Source organism: Nylanderia fulva, unplaced genomic scaffold (assembly GCF_048542155.1).
Source record: "Nylanderia fulva isolate GAGA-0341 unplaced genomic scaffold, ASM4854215v1 Scaffold1, whole genome shotgun sequence".
Lineage (NCBI taxonomy): Eukaryota > Metazoa > Arthropoda > Insecta > Hymenoptera > Formicidae > Nylanderia > Nylanderia fulva.
In genome coordinates, this window is record NW_028189192.1 from 501,444 (window position 1) to 519,946 (window position 18,503).

General features: G+C 29.7%; 5 protein-coding genes across 8 annotated transcripts in view; 2 read left to right on the forward strand and 3 right to left on the reverse strand.

The window, feature by feature from the left end:
* The window catches only part of LOC114939512 (uncharacterized), a 39,659-nt gene extending 36,007 nt beyond the window's left edge, over window positions 1–3,652 (forward strand). The window contains 5 exon segments of the mRNA XM_029313813.2: window positions 124–523; window positions 866–1,297; window positions 1,663–1,864; window positions 1,964–2,149; window positions 2,519–3,652. Coding sequence (XP_029169646.2) covers window positions 124–523; window positions 866–1,297; window positions 1,663–1,864; window positions 1,964–2,149; window positions 2,519–2,704 — 1,406 coding nt within the window. The 3' untranslated portion in view covers window positions 2,705–3,652.
* LOC114939514 (dynactin subunit 3) lies at window positions 3,158–6,560 on the reverse strand. Of its 2 annotated transcripts, XM_029313817.2 has the most exons (3): window positions 6,442–6,560; window positions 5,404–5,724; window positions 3,158–4,401 (listed from the first exon to the last, which is right to left on the reverse strand). In XM_029313817.2, the coding sequence occupies exons 2-3, from the start codon at window positions 5,483–5,485 to the stop codon at window positions 3,824–3,826; spliced, it is 660 nt and encodes a 219-aa protein (XP_029169650.1). In that variant the 5' UTR covers window positions 5,486–5,724; window positions 6,442–6,560; the 3' UTR covers window positions 3,158–3,823. The 2 variants fall into 2 exon arrangements, with proteins under 2 accessions (XP_029169650.1, XP_029169651.1); XM_029313818.2 differs by lacking the exons at window positions 5,404–5,724; window positions 6,442–6,560 and adding an exon at window positions 4,772–5,323.
* On the forward strand, window positions 6,433–14,313 carry Hs6st (heparan sulfate 6-O-sulfotransferase). 2 transcript variants are annotated; one of them, XM_029313815.2, is made up of 5 exons: window positions 6,433–7,193; window positions 8,099–8,502; window positions 8,889–9,068; window positions 10,064–10,378; window positions 10,481–14,313. In XM_029313815.2, exons 1-4 carry the CDS (start codon window positions 6,722–6,724, stop codon window positions 10,373–10,375), a joined length of 1,368 nt encoding a protein of 455 aa, XP_029169648.1. In that variant the 5' UTR covers window positions 6,433–6,721; the 3' UTR covers window positions 10,376–10,378; window positions 10,481–14,313. The 2 variants fall into 2 exon arrangements, with proteins under 2 accessions (XP_029169648.1, XP_029169647.1); XM_029313814.2 differs by having other exon boundaries at window positions 6,435–7,193; window positions 10,064–14,313.
* Window positions 14,149–16,438, reverse strand: LOC114939579 (SPRY domain-containing protein 7). The gene is made up of 4 exons (XM_029313923.2): window positions 15,970–16,438; window positions 15,071–15,348; window positions 14,808–14,910; window positions 14,149–14,725 (listed from the first exon to the last, which is right to left on the reverse strand). The coding sequence occupies exons 1-4, from the start codon at window positions 16,070–16,072 to the stop codon at window positions 14,628–14,630; spliced, it is 582 nt and encodes a 193-aa protein (XP_029169756.1). The 5' UTR covers window positions 16,073–16,438; the 3' UTR covers window positions 14,149–14,627.
* A 74-nt stretch (window positions 16,439–16,512) lies between these two features.
* Window positions 16,513–18,063, reverse strand: RpL35A (ribosomal protein L35A). 2 transcript variants are annotated; one of them, XM_029313925.2, is made up of 4 exons: window positions 18,009–18,063; window positions 17,228–17,471; window positions 16,840–16,998; window positions 16,513–16,592 (listed from the first exon to the last, which is right to left on the reverse strand). In XM_029313925.2, exons 2-4 carry the CDS (start codon window positions 17,465–17,467, stop codon window positions 16,569–16,571), a joined length of 423 nt encoding a protein of 140 aa, XP_029169758.1. In that variant the 5' UTR covers window positions 17,468–17,471; window positions 18,009–18,063; the 3' UTR covers window positions 16,513–16,568. The 2 variants fall into 2 exon arrangements, with proteins under 2 accessions (XP_029169758.1, XP_029169757.1); XM_029313924.2 differs by having other exon boundaries at window positions 17,958–18,022.
* Window positions 18,064–18,503: the final 440 nt, after the last annotated feature.

Genomic DNA, 18,503 nt, shown 5'->3' on the forward strand with positions numbered 1-18,503 from the left:
ATTCGGTTTTAAACACTATATATGTATAAAATAATATGCAATAAATGATAAAACTTGAGTGGTTAAAATATTAAATATACGGTAATTGTTATTAAAATGTAATTATAAAATTTAACTTTATAGGGAAATGCATTCCGGCATCGTGGCAATGCGATGGTCGATTCGATTGCGAAGAACATCAAGATGAATACAATTGTAGCGAAAATTGCAAAGATAATCAGTATCTATGTCCAACGGAGAAGTTGTGCATCCCAGAAACGTGGCGTTGCAACGGAATTGCCGAATGCATAAACGGGGAGGACGAGAAGCTGTGCGATTGCAGTGCAGATCAATTCAAATGTCAAACCGGTGGATGCGTTTCCTCGATCGAAATATGCGACGGCGTTAAAAATTGTCCGGATTACTCGGACGAATGGAGCTGTCTAATTACCAATATCACTGAAGATAAAACTAATACGGAAACGAACACCAATACCGAAAATAATATGACAAGCGAATCGGGCGTGTCACTGTTGAAAATAAGGTAATATTTAAATTAAATAGATTTTAATGTTTATGTCGTTATATCATTAATTTCGAAGTCATGAATTAACAACATACTTAATTGAAAAGATCATAAATTATGCCTAAGAATACACGGTATATAAATAGAATAATTTAATAAAACAACAATATATAATTTTCTCGAAAAAAAACTTGATTTATCTTAGAGTTTCTTTAATGAGTTCATTAATGAGACAGATTTATAAATATTTTTTGAAAAAAAAAAGAAAATTCCGCAAACTGCGAAATCCAATTATAATAATAATAATAATTCTGTTTTATAATAAATTATATTAACGTTATCATATATTTCTGTATACAGACAATATGACAACGATTATCGACTAGTCTGTTCGGATGGATGGAGCGAAGAATTTAGCGATTCTTATTGTCGGACTTTGGGATTCGCCGGAGCCGAGACAACTAAGATTATCCCGTTGTCTGCAGAAAAAAATCGGAGCGAGAAAATTTTAAGACTGAAAACAAATCCAAATCACCGTCTGCCGCTAGTCACGAATCTAGAGCAAGTAGAATTCTGCGTGTCGAATAAAGTCGTGCAAGTGTCGTGCGAGGAGTTTTCGTGCGGCCTACATTATGCTGAAGGATCGACCGCGAGATTAATCGGTGGGATGCCAGCCAATGATGGACAATGGTCCAGCATGGCTTTGTTGAAGGAGCTAAAACACGGGACTACTTGTACAGCTAGTATACTCGGTCCCATGCACGCTCTAGCTAGTTATTCTTGTATTTACAGGTAATTCAATATATAAAAGACCGGGTGTACATAATGTGTCATTGACAACAAGATAAACCGCGTATTATTATGCGTAATTAAGAATTAAAATTTTAAAAACTTATATTAATATATAATAATCTTACACATATATGATTGAATATAATGTTTACTTCAATTTATAGATATATTGAATATCTAATTATTATAATATTTATTTAATAGAGAAAATTTTTTTTATTAATATTATATATAACATTGAATATCATTGTTGGCATAATATACATGCAATATATTAATTATTAAAATAATATATTGCGTGTATATTATGCCAACAATGGTATTAATTTTATTATATACTGTTATATAATTTTTTTCAAATATAGATACAAGGATAGTGATGGATGGCAATTTTTCGCCGGTGATGATATGCTGAAAAGGCAATTCGTTAAAAATATCGTGCCCTATCCTCAAGTGAAATATAATCAGTTCCTGTATAATAATGACATCGCTCTGATCGAATTAGAAGAACCATTAATATTTTCCAGAAACATTAGTGCCGTATGTCTTCCCAAACTGTCTATCCAGGTACGTATTCGATTAAATAATTCTCTGATATGCATATATATGTATAAATCTTATTTAATCAAGCATATTTATAATGTTCGATAATTTTTCATAATTTAGCCGGGACAAATTTGCGTAACAGCAGGATGGGGATTTTCTATGAACGGAGAAATAGATTTACAACAATATCTCAAATTCTTGCATCTCCTAACATATGATAAATGTAATGTCACGAATCATTATGGATTTAACACGGAACATAATATATGCGCAGAATTCACCGATATGGATAAAAACCCTTGTTATGTAAGTTTAACATTACGAAAAATAACGCCATCACATTTTTATATCATTTAAAAAATATTTGAGAGAGAGAAAGATACTAAAATAAAATATAAAATCTCTGTAAATATATTCTTCTCTCAATAATTAAACAATTGTGTCCAAGTTAATAATATAATTTGGAAAATGTAAAATATATAATTAAACATTACATAAATCACAATTGCGCAAATATTCATGCAATGTTATATTTCAAAAATTGTTGAAAGTTACAATATTAGCTAATTATTAGCATTATTAAATGTGCATGTTTTAACGCACATATATATTTACCATTGCATTATATGCATAAAATAAATTTTAATGAAACTACCAATTAATTCATGTTTTCAGAATGACCAAGGAGCGCCGCTGATGTGTGCCAGTGAATTACAGGGTATATCCGAAAGATGGGAACTACAGGGCTTACTAAGTTATCATAGCAGATGTTCGAAGGGTCATCCAGCAATTTACTCGAGCTTAGAGCCAGTGCTCTCGTGGTTACGCGAATCAGTGCCAGCTTTGCAAATGCAAAGTTAAATCGATGATAAATAATTATTATATCGATTTCTCGAGATAAAGAACTGGTACTGAACGATATTGTATACTAAATGAGAACCGCAATTTTTTTTAATAAGCGAAACAAAAATATTACAAAAAGATCAAACTTTGGGCAAGACTTTCTTTACAAAGTCATACATATTTAATTTAATTAAATTCTATTTTTTCAATTGTCATGTTCCTATTGAAAAGTTTTTTTAACCAGTTCTCAAATTTCTTCTTCTCCCCTACCTTTCAAAAAAATTTAAGTGCCGTATTATTATGCGATAGAACAAAAAAGCACTTAATTTCTGTATAAACAAAAATAGTAACAAAACATATATAAAGAAAGAATGAAGTTAACAAAATTATAAATTGACAATATTAAGAATATTTTATCCGCACTCGAAATAAATTATAAACTGATTTATAATTAAGAAAATATTATGTAAATATTGTATAAAGTAACTGTTTATTATGAATATGTGGTACAAGAGTTTATTAGTGAAATGGGTCTCTTAAATTTACAATTACATTTATAAATAAAATTCCTATCTATTACTATATGTATGTACATGAAATTAACTGTTACCTAATCAAATTAAAAGTTTAAAAATTTTTGTGATATTTCCAATATTTTCAAAATGTACTTTGTACATTGATTTAAGGTAATAATTTAACACAAGAGACACCAATACATATACAACACATATACAATGTCTGATTATATACGAATCAACAGTTTGTCTCAGAGATCCTAAATATAAGGATTCCTGAAATGAACAACAGATAGAATTAAGCAGTAGATAGGATAACTGTATATAATATATAACTATTTTAATAAAATACAATTGTTATAGACAGTACGTTTATATATGCATAGTCATTGCGGAATGCGTATTTTTATATTTCAATTAAAAATGATAAATAAAACATATTTTAAACAGATTATTATGTATCAAATATTTACTCTTTCAAAAAAATTATTCTTATAAAAAACATTAAATAATTTAAAACATTACCAATAAAATTGAATTTGCACTATATCATAGAAATTAAATATAACTTGCACTAAAATATAATATAAATTAATGATAATATACTTGAATAGAACAATTATTAATCATCTATCTGTTTCTTTGGTTTAGCTGCTATTTCAGCAGCCGTTACCGCAGCATCTAAAGTAATTAATGATTCTGATATACTAGTTATGACTGAATTATATTTAGATAAAAGATCATGTACGTGAATATTTAGTTCTTTAGAATCCTCAAAAGCTTTGAGGTATGACAATGATATCTTATTAAATGTGCTATTTAATTCAGGCACATTTTTTATACGATTTGACTCTAATATAGGCACAAGTTCCTGCACTTTGGTTAACAGATTGTCATTTTCTATAATTTCTGGCTCCATTGTCAGCAGCAATTGTGCTTTAGCGCTTGTAGGTACATCGTAATCTTCAGAAACAGGTTCCAGGTAGCCATTTAATTCTGGTAATCGTTTAATAAGTGCATTTGGTTTTTCTCTGCCCGACAATGCTGAAGAGATTAGTGAATTGGCATCCAGGAGACGTTCGATGATAGTGTTTGGTGGTGCAGGATCATCCATATTAATTGTTTTGCCAAGTCCATATACTTGTTTTTCTAAATTAGCAATTCTGTCTTCTAACAACTTGATAGATGACATCTCAAAAGCTGAAATATAAAGGTATATATAAAATATAAAGCTCTTTATATATTATTTATTAAACTAGATAAGTCATGAAATATATAAACCAATTATTGATGTTTTACTTCGTTTACAATGTTCTTATTGTTTTACATAAATTATATGTTCATTCAATTAATATAAATTAATTTAAAATAACAGAACGTGTGTATTTTATGTAATTATATATATTAATTACACAGGTATTTTTAATAAACATTCATTTGAACAACGAAAGATACAAAATATTCAATTCGCACGAAATTAAATGTTTTGTTATTTAAGATGGTTTATATTCTCATTTCTCTAGATGCATAAATTACATAAAATCATGGATGAAATTTATAGATTACTTACTTTGTTGTTAAAAATTCAATTTTGGTGAGACTGATGAGTTTGACAGGAATGCTTAGAGGTTATTTCTTACTCTTACTCACTTGACATGCGCACACAATCCAAATCCCACGTGATCGTGTGAATATCACGTGATCACAAAGTACAGGTATTAGTTCGAAAAAGACAACTTTATATTAGAAAATTGCGAATTAATATGCGATGATAAACCAGACAGTATATATAGATACGATCGATATCCTTTCCTAATTTTTTCGCATGATATACAAAATCATTCGTGCAAGATCTCAGATTATTTCATGGTGCGCATAGTGAAATAAATAATATGCTGCACGCTAGAGGTTAAATACGAGCAGTATTAATTAAATTAATTTTACATGCAAATTAGAAAATGCACATAGGAATGCTCGAAAAAATGATTCGCGATTGTGTTTAGACCTTTGAAAATTACATTCGAAAGAAAATGTGGCCATTTTATTTTAGATTTTCTCTCTCTCTCTCTCTCTCGATTATTAAATTTTTGACCTACAGGATATTTCGCCTGTATAGCAAATCGAGTTCTAAAAATATGATTCATATACAATTTTGGTCTCATCAGAAACGCATGCAAATATATATATACATATATTAATTACTCGCTCTTCCCGGTGCCCAAGGTTTTCTTTCCGCCAAAAGTTCTCGGAGCTGCGATGTATCGTTTCGCCGAAGAAATTTCATCTCAGTCGCCTTTATTTCGATTCACTCCAAGTGCTTTCGCACTCTTACGGCTTTTAGTCCATTTCCGCTTTATACGCAACACTCAACACAATTAAAAAATACACTTTTTATGAGAAACACCCGCGTCCGTGGTTCCATTTGTGTGGGTCCTTCCATCGAGTCTCGAGTCTCGATTCGAGACTCTCGAACCAGACGCCCAACACGTCAGACGCGCCTTTTTTAATTCATCGTGAATGTATCTGCAAATTGTCAATAGATTTGTTCGTGTTATTTGCTCTCATTCTTTCTTTCCAACGTTCCAATATATGTATGTCTATCTTATTTCAAGTGCAGAAATTTCTAGTATATAATTGCAGACAAATCTAATAACAAATCAATTAATATATGCATAAATAATTTCAAATTAAAGTTTGATCGATTCGAGAGCGATTAATAACGTGATTGACCAATCACAGCCTTTCTCTGAAGAATAAAGGGCTGTGATTGATCAATCACGTCATATGAATCGATCTCGAATTATCTCGAATCGATCAAACCTGCTTTGTTATATATATATATATGTATATATTCTTTTCCGAAGCTGATTTTTATTGACAAACTTTTCAAACTAGATTTATAATAATTCTTCTAATTTGTTTATTTTTTAGGAAACTGACAATAAAACAAAAAAGGAAAGGGCTCTTTTCTTCTTATGAAACATATATATGATTGTAAATCAAAAGAAACTCGATCATCTTCATGTCAGGGAGAATTAGAGGTTAGTAGAAAAAAATTAGATTTATATTTCATTCTTATTATAATTATATACGCTCTTTCTTCGCACATTCTTTTATACATATAAAAGGTCCGAATAAAAATGATATATTTGTAATAAAGCATTTGTGCTAAAATTGATAAAAAATAAGTCTAAAAAAAAGGTATGAAAAGAGTCCAAGTCAAATCGATGAATTTCTCACCTGGTTTTTTCCTCCTTAATTTTTCGCATCGAATAACTGCGCCAGATGCGCGCAGCAGGGGTCGGATCGCGGGAGATGACAGGTGATCGAAGCGCACGCAGAGCGCGGAGAGAAAGCGAGAGAGGGAGGGGGAGGAGAGCGCATCTGTCATGGCTGACGTTTGGTTGGCGAGCGTAGTTCGCGGTGGTGTACGGTAGTCCGTTGTCGTCCTCCAAGGAGACTGATCGAAAGGGTCGGACGACGAGACCGGGACAACGCGAGGCAACGATAATGGGTAATAATGGGCAGACGCGCGGATGCCGATGCGAGGATAGACGCTACTACTAGCGAGCTCGAGGTGCTCGTCGTGTCGGAAGAGACGGAGGTGAGCTTATGCGAGCGAAGGTCCGCGATGACGATGGAGCCGCGGCATCCCCGTAGGGCTCGCTTACGTCGCGTCGTCGGGGTATGTCTGTTCCTGGCGTTGACTGGAATCATCTACCTGGGCTACTTCTGTCCGGATCACGTGTGCGCCCTGACTAATCGCGAGATCAAAGAGTCCGTCAGGATATCCGAGAGCCTGTCCGCCCCCGCGGCTCTGTCTTCCGTCTCCATCGAGTTTGATAAAAACGGCCTGCTGTCGGTGCATCCCGCCTTCAAGCTGCAGAGCATCCAGGGTAGCCTGGGTTACGACGATGTTTTCGCCAACGACACTTTCCAGTTTGACATCAATGCTCATGACGTTATGGTTTTTTTGCATATACAGAAAACTGGCAAGTTTACGAAAAGATTCTATCAATTTTATTGCATTATTTTTCGCAAATTTTCGCTTCAGACATTTTTCTGTTTTACCTTATTTATTTATGAACTTTAGTTCATTATTTATTTTATAATTATCTTTTATCAAAATAATTGTCAAATTGAAGTAAATAAATTAATATAAAGAAAATATTAATATTAATATAGAAGAAAAATATGTTTAATCTTACATTAAAAAAAATTGAAAAATATAAATTATATTATAAATATGAAACATAAATATAGATAATATTAAAGTCAAAATTTCGTAAGAGTATCAGATAATAACATCTTGAAAAATAAATGAAAAAAGTAAATTTTTATAAAGAATAACATTAGAAGATGTAAAATGTAAAAATTTTTATATTTAATCGAGCTTTCCAATCTATATTAATGAATGTTAAATTAATATGTGTCTTTTCTTACGCACCAAATCTTTTTTAGTAATGTTAGACAAAAGTAAAAAAAAGCAGTTATACTTGTCTTCAGTCTGTTGTATACTTGAATTATTGCATTATTCATCAGGTATACTCAAATGCTCAAGCTCTATCTTAGGAAGAAAGAAAGAATAACTTAAGGATGCAAAGTTACTTAGTATGCTATGTGTTTACATCCTCTCTATCTTCTCTTTCTCTTTGTATTCATAAATTTTTCTTTGTAAAACTACATCTTATTATAATACTATACTGCTTGCTGTAAGTTTTAATTTTTAAATCTTTAATGAAAGAAAAATGGAATATTATATATATAATAACAATTAATAAAATATTGTTAAAGTTTATGAATATACTTATGTATAAAAATTTTTTTCATTTTTAATTTGGACTAATGATATAAATATCTGTTACGTAAAATTTCTAATGTTTTTATTTTATTGAAGGTGGGACATTATTTGGAAAGCATCTGGTGCGAGACCTAGAGTTACAAAGACCGTGTTCGTGTCAACGACGACGAAAGCGTTGCTTCTGTTTCCGTCCAAATCGTAACGAGAACTGGTTATTTTCACGATATTCTACTGGCTGGAAATGCGGTCTACACGCGGATTGGACCGAACTGACAAACTGTGTAGATACAGAGCTCAATAAAATTGAAGGAGAAGGCATCAAGCGCCGTTACTTTTACCTAACTATCATAAGAGATCCCGTCGCGAGGTATCTCTCCGAGTTCAAGCATGTGCAAAGAGGTGCTACATGGAGAGGTGCTCGTCATTGGTGCGGAGGCACTCAAGCAAATATACCCCAATGTTACAATGGTTCCAGTTGGAAAAATGTCACTTTAGAACAGGTAATTTCAATTTCTATTTGAGAATTGCGCAGCATAAAAGAATTTCGTACAATTAGTCAGTATAGTTCATTTTGCATTTGCAATACAGATTTCTTTCATGAATAAAATAGTCCATTTATATTTTGTTCTATATCTAGAAATACATTAAGATAAGAGTTACTTATCTTTAAAAGAAAACCTTCCTTTTTTAATTTCCTATGCAGTAATTTCCTGTTAGATAACTTTATGCCCTCTTCCACACTCAATGCATTATACTTATGACTTGTTGTTGTTATTCACGTAAACAAAGCAACTAAAATTTCATTTAAATAAAGAGACCATTAAAATAAAACTATTAATATAGATAGAAAAGCTTGACTTAACAATGTTATTATATATCTGTGCAGTTCATGGCGTGTCCTTACAATTTGGCAAGTAATCGTCAAACTAGAATGCTGGCAGATCTGTCAATAGTTGGCTGTTATAATTCTACTCTTAGCAGTATTGACAGAGATCGTCTAATGTTGGCCAGTGCTAAACACAATTTGCAATTCATGCCTTTCTTCATGTTGACTGAGTATCAAAAGGTATACAATAATATTATATATATTTATAAATATATTATACATAATTTTTATTATTTTATTATTATTATTATAAATTTATGTTACTCCTGTTATAATATTTATATATTTTTTGTCATATTTTTATCATAAAATTGTGCATATATTATAATGTAGTCAACAAAATATGAAATACTGTATAATCAATCTTATATGCAGAGTAATGTAGAAAACAATTACAGTTTCTTTTATGAATATTGTAGCTATATAAAGTTGTTATTCTTATACATCACGTTCGCAGCTTGAATGCTTAAGAATAGACGTCTTAATGTAAATATTTATGAATTCCCTTCTTCAACATGTATGAGCAATAGGTTTATTTTATAAACTACCCATTACTGTTCTTAGATTCTTATTTTTGTATAGTTATTTCGTATTTGATACAGATTTAAAAAATATTTAAAAATATTACTTCTCTCTCTCTCTCTCTCTCTCTCTATATATATATATATATATATATATATGAAATTTTTATTATAATTTATATATTATTATGCTATGTTTAATTCTTTTTCTAAGATGATGTTGCATAGATCTAATTGTAAATAATTTTAAAAGTATGTTTTTTGAAATATAATGACATATTTTTTTCATGATAATGTGTGTCATGATTTTTTTTAATATTATAGATTATAGAAGATTATAGATAATAGAAGTAGTTATCATAAATTAAACTTTTTTTTATTTGTTCAGACTTATTACCAATACATTAAAGCTAGCCTTGATCTCTCTTGGCAAGGCACAGGCACTTTGCATCAAAAAACATTAAATTGCATATTAATATAATCATATCATATTTATGTTAAAATATTCAAATTATTATTAAAAGATATCAATACAATATATTATATTATATAATACAATATATGTTTTAATTAAGATTTATGTTAGAAAAAATAATATAAAGTATATAATATTAATAATTATTATATATTAATATTAAAATTGTATCACTCTAGGTGGGGCAATATACCTTTGAGGAAACATTTAAGATGCGATTTGCAGTTGCCTTTGAACAACATAATGCTACACTCAGCGCAGCTACTATGGCAACCCTTAGCGCAGAACAATTGGACAGTGTACGTAGGCTCAACAGTCTGGATCTGGAACTCTATGAATTTGCAAAGAATCTCGCCTTTCAGAGATTTAGACGGCTTAGAGATCGCGATCCACATTTCGTACAACGATTTCAACATCTTGGTGAATTACCATCAAGGCAAAGTGTCACAGAATTTAATTGGGATTCCGTCATTGAAGATACTACAGAGTGATATGTAAGTACATTATTAAGCAATCTCTGTCGACGCCAAGCAATTCTGGATCTGAATAACTTAGAGAAATGCAAACAGAATGATTTATACATATAAACCATGTAGATATCTGCGTAAAATTTACCAAATGCACAGAAAAGTACTTGGACAAGACCAAAGAGAAATCTGAGAACCTTGTGATGAACTTGGCTATTCTATCAGCAACTAAAAGTGTAAAAGTTGCAATGTAATATTTGCAAAAATTTTCTATGTTTCATAAAATACTCATACACTCTAGGAAGGTTCTTCCACATATAAGTAACATATCTTTGCTTATGTTTCTACAGATAAAACTGCTAATTTTTTATAAGATTTATCTGCAAATTAAATTATTGCCATATTCGCCAAATAATTTTTCTCAAATTAATTTCTATATATATTTATCTAGTTTTTAATTAATTTATATTTTTTTGGACTATACATATATACATATGTACAGGGTTGAGAAGTAACGAGTTACTTGTAACGAAGTTACAGTTATAGTTACTTTTTTTCGGTAACTATAACTTAACTTCGTTACTTTTCTCCATCTGTAACTGTAACTTAGTTACATTTTTTAGTAACTGGTAACTATTTTAAGTTACTTTATGAGTTACTTTTTTGGAAACATGCGTTAAAAGTATCGTACAAGTGTGGTAGCCGTTATATTGTTATTAAATTCTGATAACAGTGACATATATATGATCTTCATATGATTTAATCTTTTACCTACAATTCTCATATATATTTAGTGTACATAAAATAATATAACACATAATTAAGATCGACCAATCACAGTCAAGTATTTTAAAAAATTCTTAAATGTAATAATTGGTCGATTTGCTTGCGACTTTGCGATTACCATTTAGTAAGTTACTAACTATTGTTACTGTTGTATATAAAGGTCATTCCCCAAGGAGAACAGAAGGTCAAAATTATGTCAATTTAACATCATATTGACTAAATATTGACCAAAAAAATGACAAATTTAATCAATATGACATCAAATTGACATCATTTTGACTTTTTTGTTCTCCTTGGGTTCATACATTGATGGTAATTGCAAAGTCGCAAGCAAATCGATCAATTATTACATTAAAGAATTTTTTTAAATACTTGACTGTGATTGTGCATAAAATGTAAGCTCCTTATATTTAAAATAATGTATAATATTATTTAAAAAAGTAACTGAAAAGTAACGACTCGTTACTTTTTGAGTAACTGTAACGAGTTATTTTTTTAAAAATCGGTAACTTGTAACTGTAACTAGTTACTTTTACAAAGTAACTTTCCCAACCCTGCATATATATATATATATGTAGTTATATATATATATATATATATAGAGAGAGAGAGAGAGAGAGAGATAGAGAGTATTTGTTTTTATTTTAAATTTATGGATTTATATGAATAGTTTTATAACAAATGTTGCTGCAACTTACTAAACTTACACACATTTTAATTGAGTATAACATATATTATACAAAAGTCATACTTTTGATCAGAAAGATGAAAAAAATTATATTCAGAAGCAAAACAAAGACGCCATTAGTTTTCGTAAAATATTTATATTATTTATGAAAAATTATTTATAAGAGAGAAATTATATTATTTATAAAAGATTATTCCCGAGAATATTTTTACACAAAAATTTTATGTTCTCTTCTTTCGAGAAAAACTAAATTTATTGAACACATCTATATATACATGAAACACCTATATCTCTATTGAAATAAGAAGTAAAAAATTTACACATAAATGTGATGTAAAATGTTGTGTAAAATGTTAAGATTTAAATATCGAAATAAGCACAGACTTCTCTTCATAAGAAAGATACAAATCAACAAAACTGCAACTTAAAATGCAAGAATGTTGAATATAATTATAATATTGATTAATCATATTTATATTGGATACATTATATATAAATTTATAATATGTTATCCAGATATACATGTAACAAATGCTATCAATTATTGCACAAATATTCTAGCCTGATTAAGAAAGGAAAATATGTTTTGGTTAAAAACATAAAAAAAAAACATGTGAGATTCTCAATTAATTTGCACATTATCATTTACAGCAAAAAGAAATAGAAATAACAAAATTTTAAGCGTTATACAATTTTGTACATCAGTAGCACATTGTAACTAAAAAAAGATGCACACTCACAGATTTTGAATTACTTTTGTAAATATATATTTCTAAAAGTATATATATATATATTTTTTAATCAAATTATTTGCAGCAAATAATTGAAACGAGTTAGCTTTATGAAGCTAACGTTAGCATTTAATACATGTAGTTTAAATAATAAAAAAACATTGACTATACGATATGCCACATGTAAATCAAGGTATGTTTCTGGATAGAAATATTTGAAAATGGAAAAAAATATCCATTTTTAATTGTTACTCTGCACACTGCTCGAGAGATAACGGTCCTACATTCGCAATTAATATAAAAAATGCTACACTGTTTATTAATTATATTATTTTATGTTAAAAGAAATATTCATGCAACGTGCAGATATAATTATAAGTGATATCGAAAGTCCTCCAAATATTTGAGAAAATTATTTAAATTATTTAAATTATTTAAATTATTTTTTAGCAGGCCTATATAAATTTAATTACAAATAATACAATACATTGGATTGTCATTTTATTCTTAGCTTAAAATTAATAATACTATTTTAACACAATTAATACAACAAAAGTTGTAAGTGCAATAAGACTTGCGATGGGTTACCATTATAAATATTTCATATCATTCAGTCAGTAATATAAATATAAAATAGGCGATTAGTTTTATTAGCTATAATTACAGCATAGGCAAAGATTCTCTTGAATAATAATGGTCTTTCGAATGAATACTATATATATATATATATATATATATATATATATATATATCTAATAATGTATAGGAAATCGAGTGCCATAAAAATCATGTAATTAAAAAAAATTAATTAATAAAAAATACATAGTTATATTATGTTTAGTATATAGGAATTATGGCAGATAATGAGATTAGAGATAATAGATAAAAATTACATTGTTTCAATCGAATGACCTATTTATAAATATATAATAAGCGTGTAAAATTATCAATAATTGTTTAAAATTATTCTCTACTATTAAGGACCAAAGATTTAAGATGTTTTAGCAAGTACTCGGAAAGCTTGCAGCACAAACAATTATAAGAAACTTTTTATACGTATTGTTAGATAAAAAAAAAAGCTCATTACGTCGATGATAAGCGCAAATGATTACTTTAATGTTTAGCTATCATATTATCGGCGCTTATCTGACTGTGATTATTGATTCTTATATCAGAAAAAAGGCTTATCTATTCGATTATATTAAATGATAGTCGTCTACGGTTTATTTTGGATGTATTAGAATTTTGTAAGTTTGATGATCTCATTGTCAGTAAAAATGTATTTATTCTACATAATAATTCTGCACAATAATTGAATTGTTCAAACATTCACATGATCTAATAATGTAAAAAGAGCGGTGCAAGTTTTCAATATGTTAGAAAGGATGAGAAACATTAGCTTTAATATTCATTATACTTGTAGCAAGAGAAATGATATGAAAAGAGAAAGAGATAGTTAATGAAATGCCATGACACTAGCCTAATGAAACGAACAATAGGCCTAAAGCCGTCGGTACCTTATATAAGCCATTGTATATACCATACCATTAGTTGTTTAAGGATCAATAAATCATGTATACAAGGCACACATATTTATGTGTGATTATATCTATTATTATACAATTATACAAATAAAGATATACAGATATTGTAAGATAGACGTCGCGCAGATCGAAATAGAGCTGAGTCTAACTCATTTGAATGATGAATGTTGTAAACCTTTTAATTTTAATAAACCTGAAGAATTCTTTCAGTTATGTAAAATCTATTCATTACGATTCTCCTCGTTCTATAGAGTATGGATCGAAAGATAGATTCTCGTATCGCTTTAGGCAAATTATTTATTCCACGCACCTTGATTAAATATATCCACGCACATTATCATGCAATTAGTATGATAAACATTTATACTTTGTGACAAAGTTTCTTAATATTATGCCATTGTAGATTCCTCATCTATTTGGGATTTGTATTATTCTTAGTTTGGTTTCAATAATTAATCAAAACCACAAAATGGACGAATATCAATTTTGACAATATAATTCTTATTTCACTTTTGTTTGTCATTCTGCTAAAGCAACGATTGCTCCAACATTATTTTTTCAAAGCCCATTGGTGGAGTGTAGATAAAATTTTCTAGAATTAAATCTAGGATAGCTCCATCGTCCACTAAAAATTAAAATATCAATTAAATCTCAATTGTATTATTTATTCGTTATTATTAACGGAAAAAAAACGATAATATGCGTACCATATAACACTGGATAAACTCGTCCCTTTATACTTATAATTGGAGCATTCATGGATTCTCCATTTAAATAAAAATTCAACTCTATGTGATCATAGGATATTCCCTAAGAAAAGTTTTTGGTTATTCTAAAAAGATTTCTAGTAATGGTAAAATCTTAAAAACTACAAGTATATGTACTATTTGTTTGATTTTTTAAAGTTTTTTCAGTGTATTAACTTGTTCAAGAGCTTGATAAAATTTTTAAAAATAACAATAATACATACAATAACATCTCCTTCCTGTACAGGGTTTTGAATCTTGTGGAGTTCTTGTTCATTATGCCTTATAATACCATCCGAATTGAGTGCCCAACTTTCCGAATCCTTTCCTCCTATGGCAACATTAAGATCCGTATCCCTCCTGGCTAGCCCAATGCCCCATATTCCACTTTGTTGTATCTTTACTTCAAAATAACTTTTACTTTGGACGAGAGGGGCATTTGTTAAGGCACCGCCACTTCCACATATTCTTAGACCATTTTTCACTATTACTACTTCATTTCCTGCATAAAAAAAGTATCAGAATTATAGATAACAATTTCAATCATTATCTTTGTATAAATCTAAGTACACATTAAGTTTCGACCCACATTGTGACAGTAGCTAACAGATTGTTGATATGACAGGACAACTTTCATGTTTCTATTTTTAATTAATGTAAGCGCTGAACAAGAACAACACTTGAAAAGGACCACAATGTGAGTCGAAACGTAGTGTGTACTTATTTTCAATAAATAAATAGCCAGTTTTTGGTCGAATTAAATTGCATCTTATTATTTGTTATAATTTTATCACTGGCGATCAACAATTAATTGTGAAGATAAAATATATACATCAAGTATGTAGAAGCTACTTAAAGATTAGATAGGATATACGTAGATCAGTATCTACCAAAAGTATTGCAATAAATCATTACATATTAGAATATATTTCAAAAAATGTTTCTCACGATTGCCTCGTGAAAAATTAATTTACAGATTGCGTAAACGATATTCTATCAAAAATTAATCTGTCAATGTGCAAGAAATAGTGTATAAATTGCACGACGTATGGCGATCTCCTAGCGTTATACGTCATGTTAACTCGGGCGATTTGACAACCGCGTGGCGAGTGTTGACAGTTACCCATATGAGTCGTGTCTAAAGCGATGGGATTTCGTTCCCGCTTCGGAGCTTGAGTCGCGGCGAAGCCGAGGCCATCGAAACAGTTCCTCAGACAACAAAACATCGTCCGCAGCTCGGCTTTGCTACTCGTTCAGAAATGCGACATCGTAACCAATGTAACCGGAGCAAAATCTCCTTTTTCTTGTCACTCTTTTCGCTTAATTCTCGCCGAAATCTGTGGAATCCATCCGTGATGCCGCCACGAACTGGCGCAAGTTTGACGTTCCTAGACACTTCAAATTACGCACAAGCAAGTCGCACAAAAATGGCTTCCTCTCGGGAAAATTTTGATCAATATTAGTTATCTCGTCAGCCTTTTATCGCGTAAAACGCATGTCGTGTTTTATGAATCTTCCTCGCATTTAACGGTGGATAATAAATCTTTTTGACAAACGTAAAGCTTTTTATGAATGACGTAAAGTTCGAGGTTAGGTCAGGTTAGATTTCGTATCGTAAATCGAGGTTAAATAAGTTTTCGGCTCGTATGTATTAAAATAAACACAATTTTATTTTTGTACCAAAATGGTATTTATTTCCTTATATTATACAAGATTATTTGTTCATACCCGACTGGGATACAACATCTGTAACAGAAAACAAATTAGTTATCTTTAGTAAAAAAAAAAAAAAAACATTATTACTTTTATTTAATACTGAGCGATATAACATTACATGCAATACAATTGATTGTAGCAATTATTTCTTAATTAAAATATATATAGAAATTGTACATAAAATTAAGTTTTTATATTCTAATTAGCAAAAAAATTTAATATATACATATATTTGTGTGTATACGCATAGAATTATAAAATATAAACTTCAACTTACAATCCTGATACGATGACCCATTGCCTTAGCTGGCAGATTTCTCTTAAATTTTGCACGGACCGATCCACTTGCTCCATGGGGACGAGTGACTTTACCCCAGATAGCCCTAATCTTTGTTTTCTTTGTGGTTTTGCCAGGTACCGGCGTCTTGTTCTTAGCCTACAGCAATGTTCATAAGCTATTATAATCATGTTAATAAATAATAATACATAATCTAACGAACACAGATACAATTCTGAATTAAATTTTGCAAAATTAAAAGAAAAAACATTAAAAGGAAGCAAATAGATTTGAAAAAGAATTCTTAAGTAATTTCACAAGAATTTTTTTGCTTTTGCATTCAACTTGTTTGTTAAATTTGAATAAATTCATCAGAGATGGCTTATACCTTATATACATAGACGCATCGTTTCCCTACGTAGAAATCAGAGTCCAGCTTAGTACTGGCTCCTTCAATTTTAAGCAGCGCTGTATGTTCATGTTGATTGCGCAGTCCACGTTTATAACCGGTGAAGATGGCTTTCGCGTACAGACGTCCATGCCTCTTGAAGGGCCTCTTCCTCAGAGCCACTTTGGCATTTTCTGTGGCACCTTCCTTCGTCTTAGGCGTTTTTACTTTACTCGTCATTTTTCTAGCAAAAAATAGAAAAGGCAATGTTAAAATATTTTTTATATGTCAAAAATTATGCAAAATTGTCGAAAAATAAAAATCACTCAAACATTCCTCGAATAAAAAAAAAAGGTGAAATTCTACGATTTACACGCTAAAAAGGAATTAACAGAACACATTGAGGTTGTGTACGATAGTGGATAGCGGAAAAAAACATTTTGTCAGAAATTAAACGAAATTGTAAAAAGATTAACGTAAAGTTCAACATTTAAAATGTTACTCTCAATTTATAAGATTAATAATCTTAAATTTATATAATTTTTTTATCAAATTATGTTCACTTCTGTTGTCACACTACGACCACCATAAATGCCATCTGAAACACGTCATGGTAATCTGCCGGAATCGTTGGAAATCAAATAACAATACATGTAAAAAAGTAATTATATGGTAATCTGACAAAATGTTTTATAACGTAGCTCTTTTATTTGCAAGAAAAATTAATTACGTGAATTAATTTTTATTATTAATTATGAGATATCTTCACTCCGAAACATACCGAAATGTATCATGAACTATAAAAGAGCATGAGAAGGAGAAACCTCCCTCTGCTGGCAAAAAGTATAACAAACGTTAAGGTAGTTCTTCATGTGATAGTCACATTCTATTTGAATATCATATTTATTTGTAAAAAAATTAAAATTTCTGTTGAAAATTGATAAATAATGGATTAAATAGCTTATTAATTATAATACGATTTTACAATTTATCGAAATAAATTGAAACTAATAAAAGAGAAGATATAAAGTAAATGTACAAAGTGAAATTTATAGTGCAATTAAACACAATATATAAATATTATTTTTAAAAAATAAACGATTTTTTAAGCGTTTCTAAAAATATTTCAAATATGTATTTGATTTTCCCGCCTTTTTTACGTTTATGTGGCTAGAGAAAAAGAACTAGACCGAAGATATCTTTCGAACGCTAAATATTCTGATTGGTCGCAATTCTACTTCACGAGTAAATTTTGGAACACGATGAGAATTTCATA

What these genes read in the sequence shown, in the direction of transcription:
- LOC114939514 (XM_029313817.2), bottom strand. Translation starts at nt 5,485, where the DNA reads ATGAAATTTCTTCGGCGAAACGATACATCGCAGCTCCGAGAACTTTTG. An exon ending in TTGGGCACCGGGAAGAGCGA is followed by an intron (nt 4,402 to 5,403) that starts GTAATTAATATA and finishes TTTATATTTCAG; the next exon opens with CTTTTGAGATGTCATCTATC.
- Hs6st (XM_029313815.2), top strand. Translation starts at nt 6,722, where the DNA reads ATGGGCAGACGCGCGGATGCCGATGCGAGGATAGACGCTACTACTAGC. An exon ending in TTTGCATATACAGAAAACTG is followed by an intron (nt 7,194 to 8,098) that starts GCAAGTTTACGA and finishes ATTTTATTGAAG; the next exon opens with GTGGGACATTATTTGGAAAG. An exon ending in TGTTGACTGAGTATCAAAAG is followed by an intron (nt 9,069 to 10,063) that starts GTATACAATAAT and finishes GTATCACTCTAG; the next exon opens with GTGGGGCAATATACCTTTGA.
- LOC114939579 (XM_029313923.2), bottom strand. Translation starts at nt 16,072, where the DNA reads ATGTTTTGTTGTCTGAGGAACTGTTTCGATGGCCTCGGCTTCGCCGCG. An exon ending in TTTAGACACGACTCATATGG is followed by an intron (nt 15,349 to 15,969) that starts GTAACTGTCAAC and finishes TTTTTTATGCAG; the next exon opens with GAAATGAAGTAGTAATAGTG. An exon ending in AGTTTATCCAGTGTTATATG is followed by an intron (nt 14,726 to 14,807) that starts GTACGCATATTA and finishes TTTAATTTTTAG; the next exon opens with TGGACGATGGAGCTATCCTA.
- RpL35A (XM_029313925.2), bottom strand. Translation starts at nt 17,467, where the DNA reads ATGACGAGTAAAGTAAAAACGCCTAAGACGAAGGAAGGTGCCACAGAA. An exon ending in GATGCGTCTATGTATATAAG is followed by an intron (nt 16,999 to 17,227) that starts GTATAAGCCATC and finishes ACATTGCTGTAG; the next exon opens with GCTAAGAACAAGACGCCGGT. An exon ending in TGGGTCATCGTATCAGGATT is followed by an intron (nt 16,593 to 16,839) that starts GTAAGTTGAAGT and finishes TTTCTGTTACAG; the next exon opens with ATGTTGTATCCCAGTCGGGT.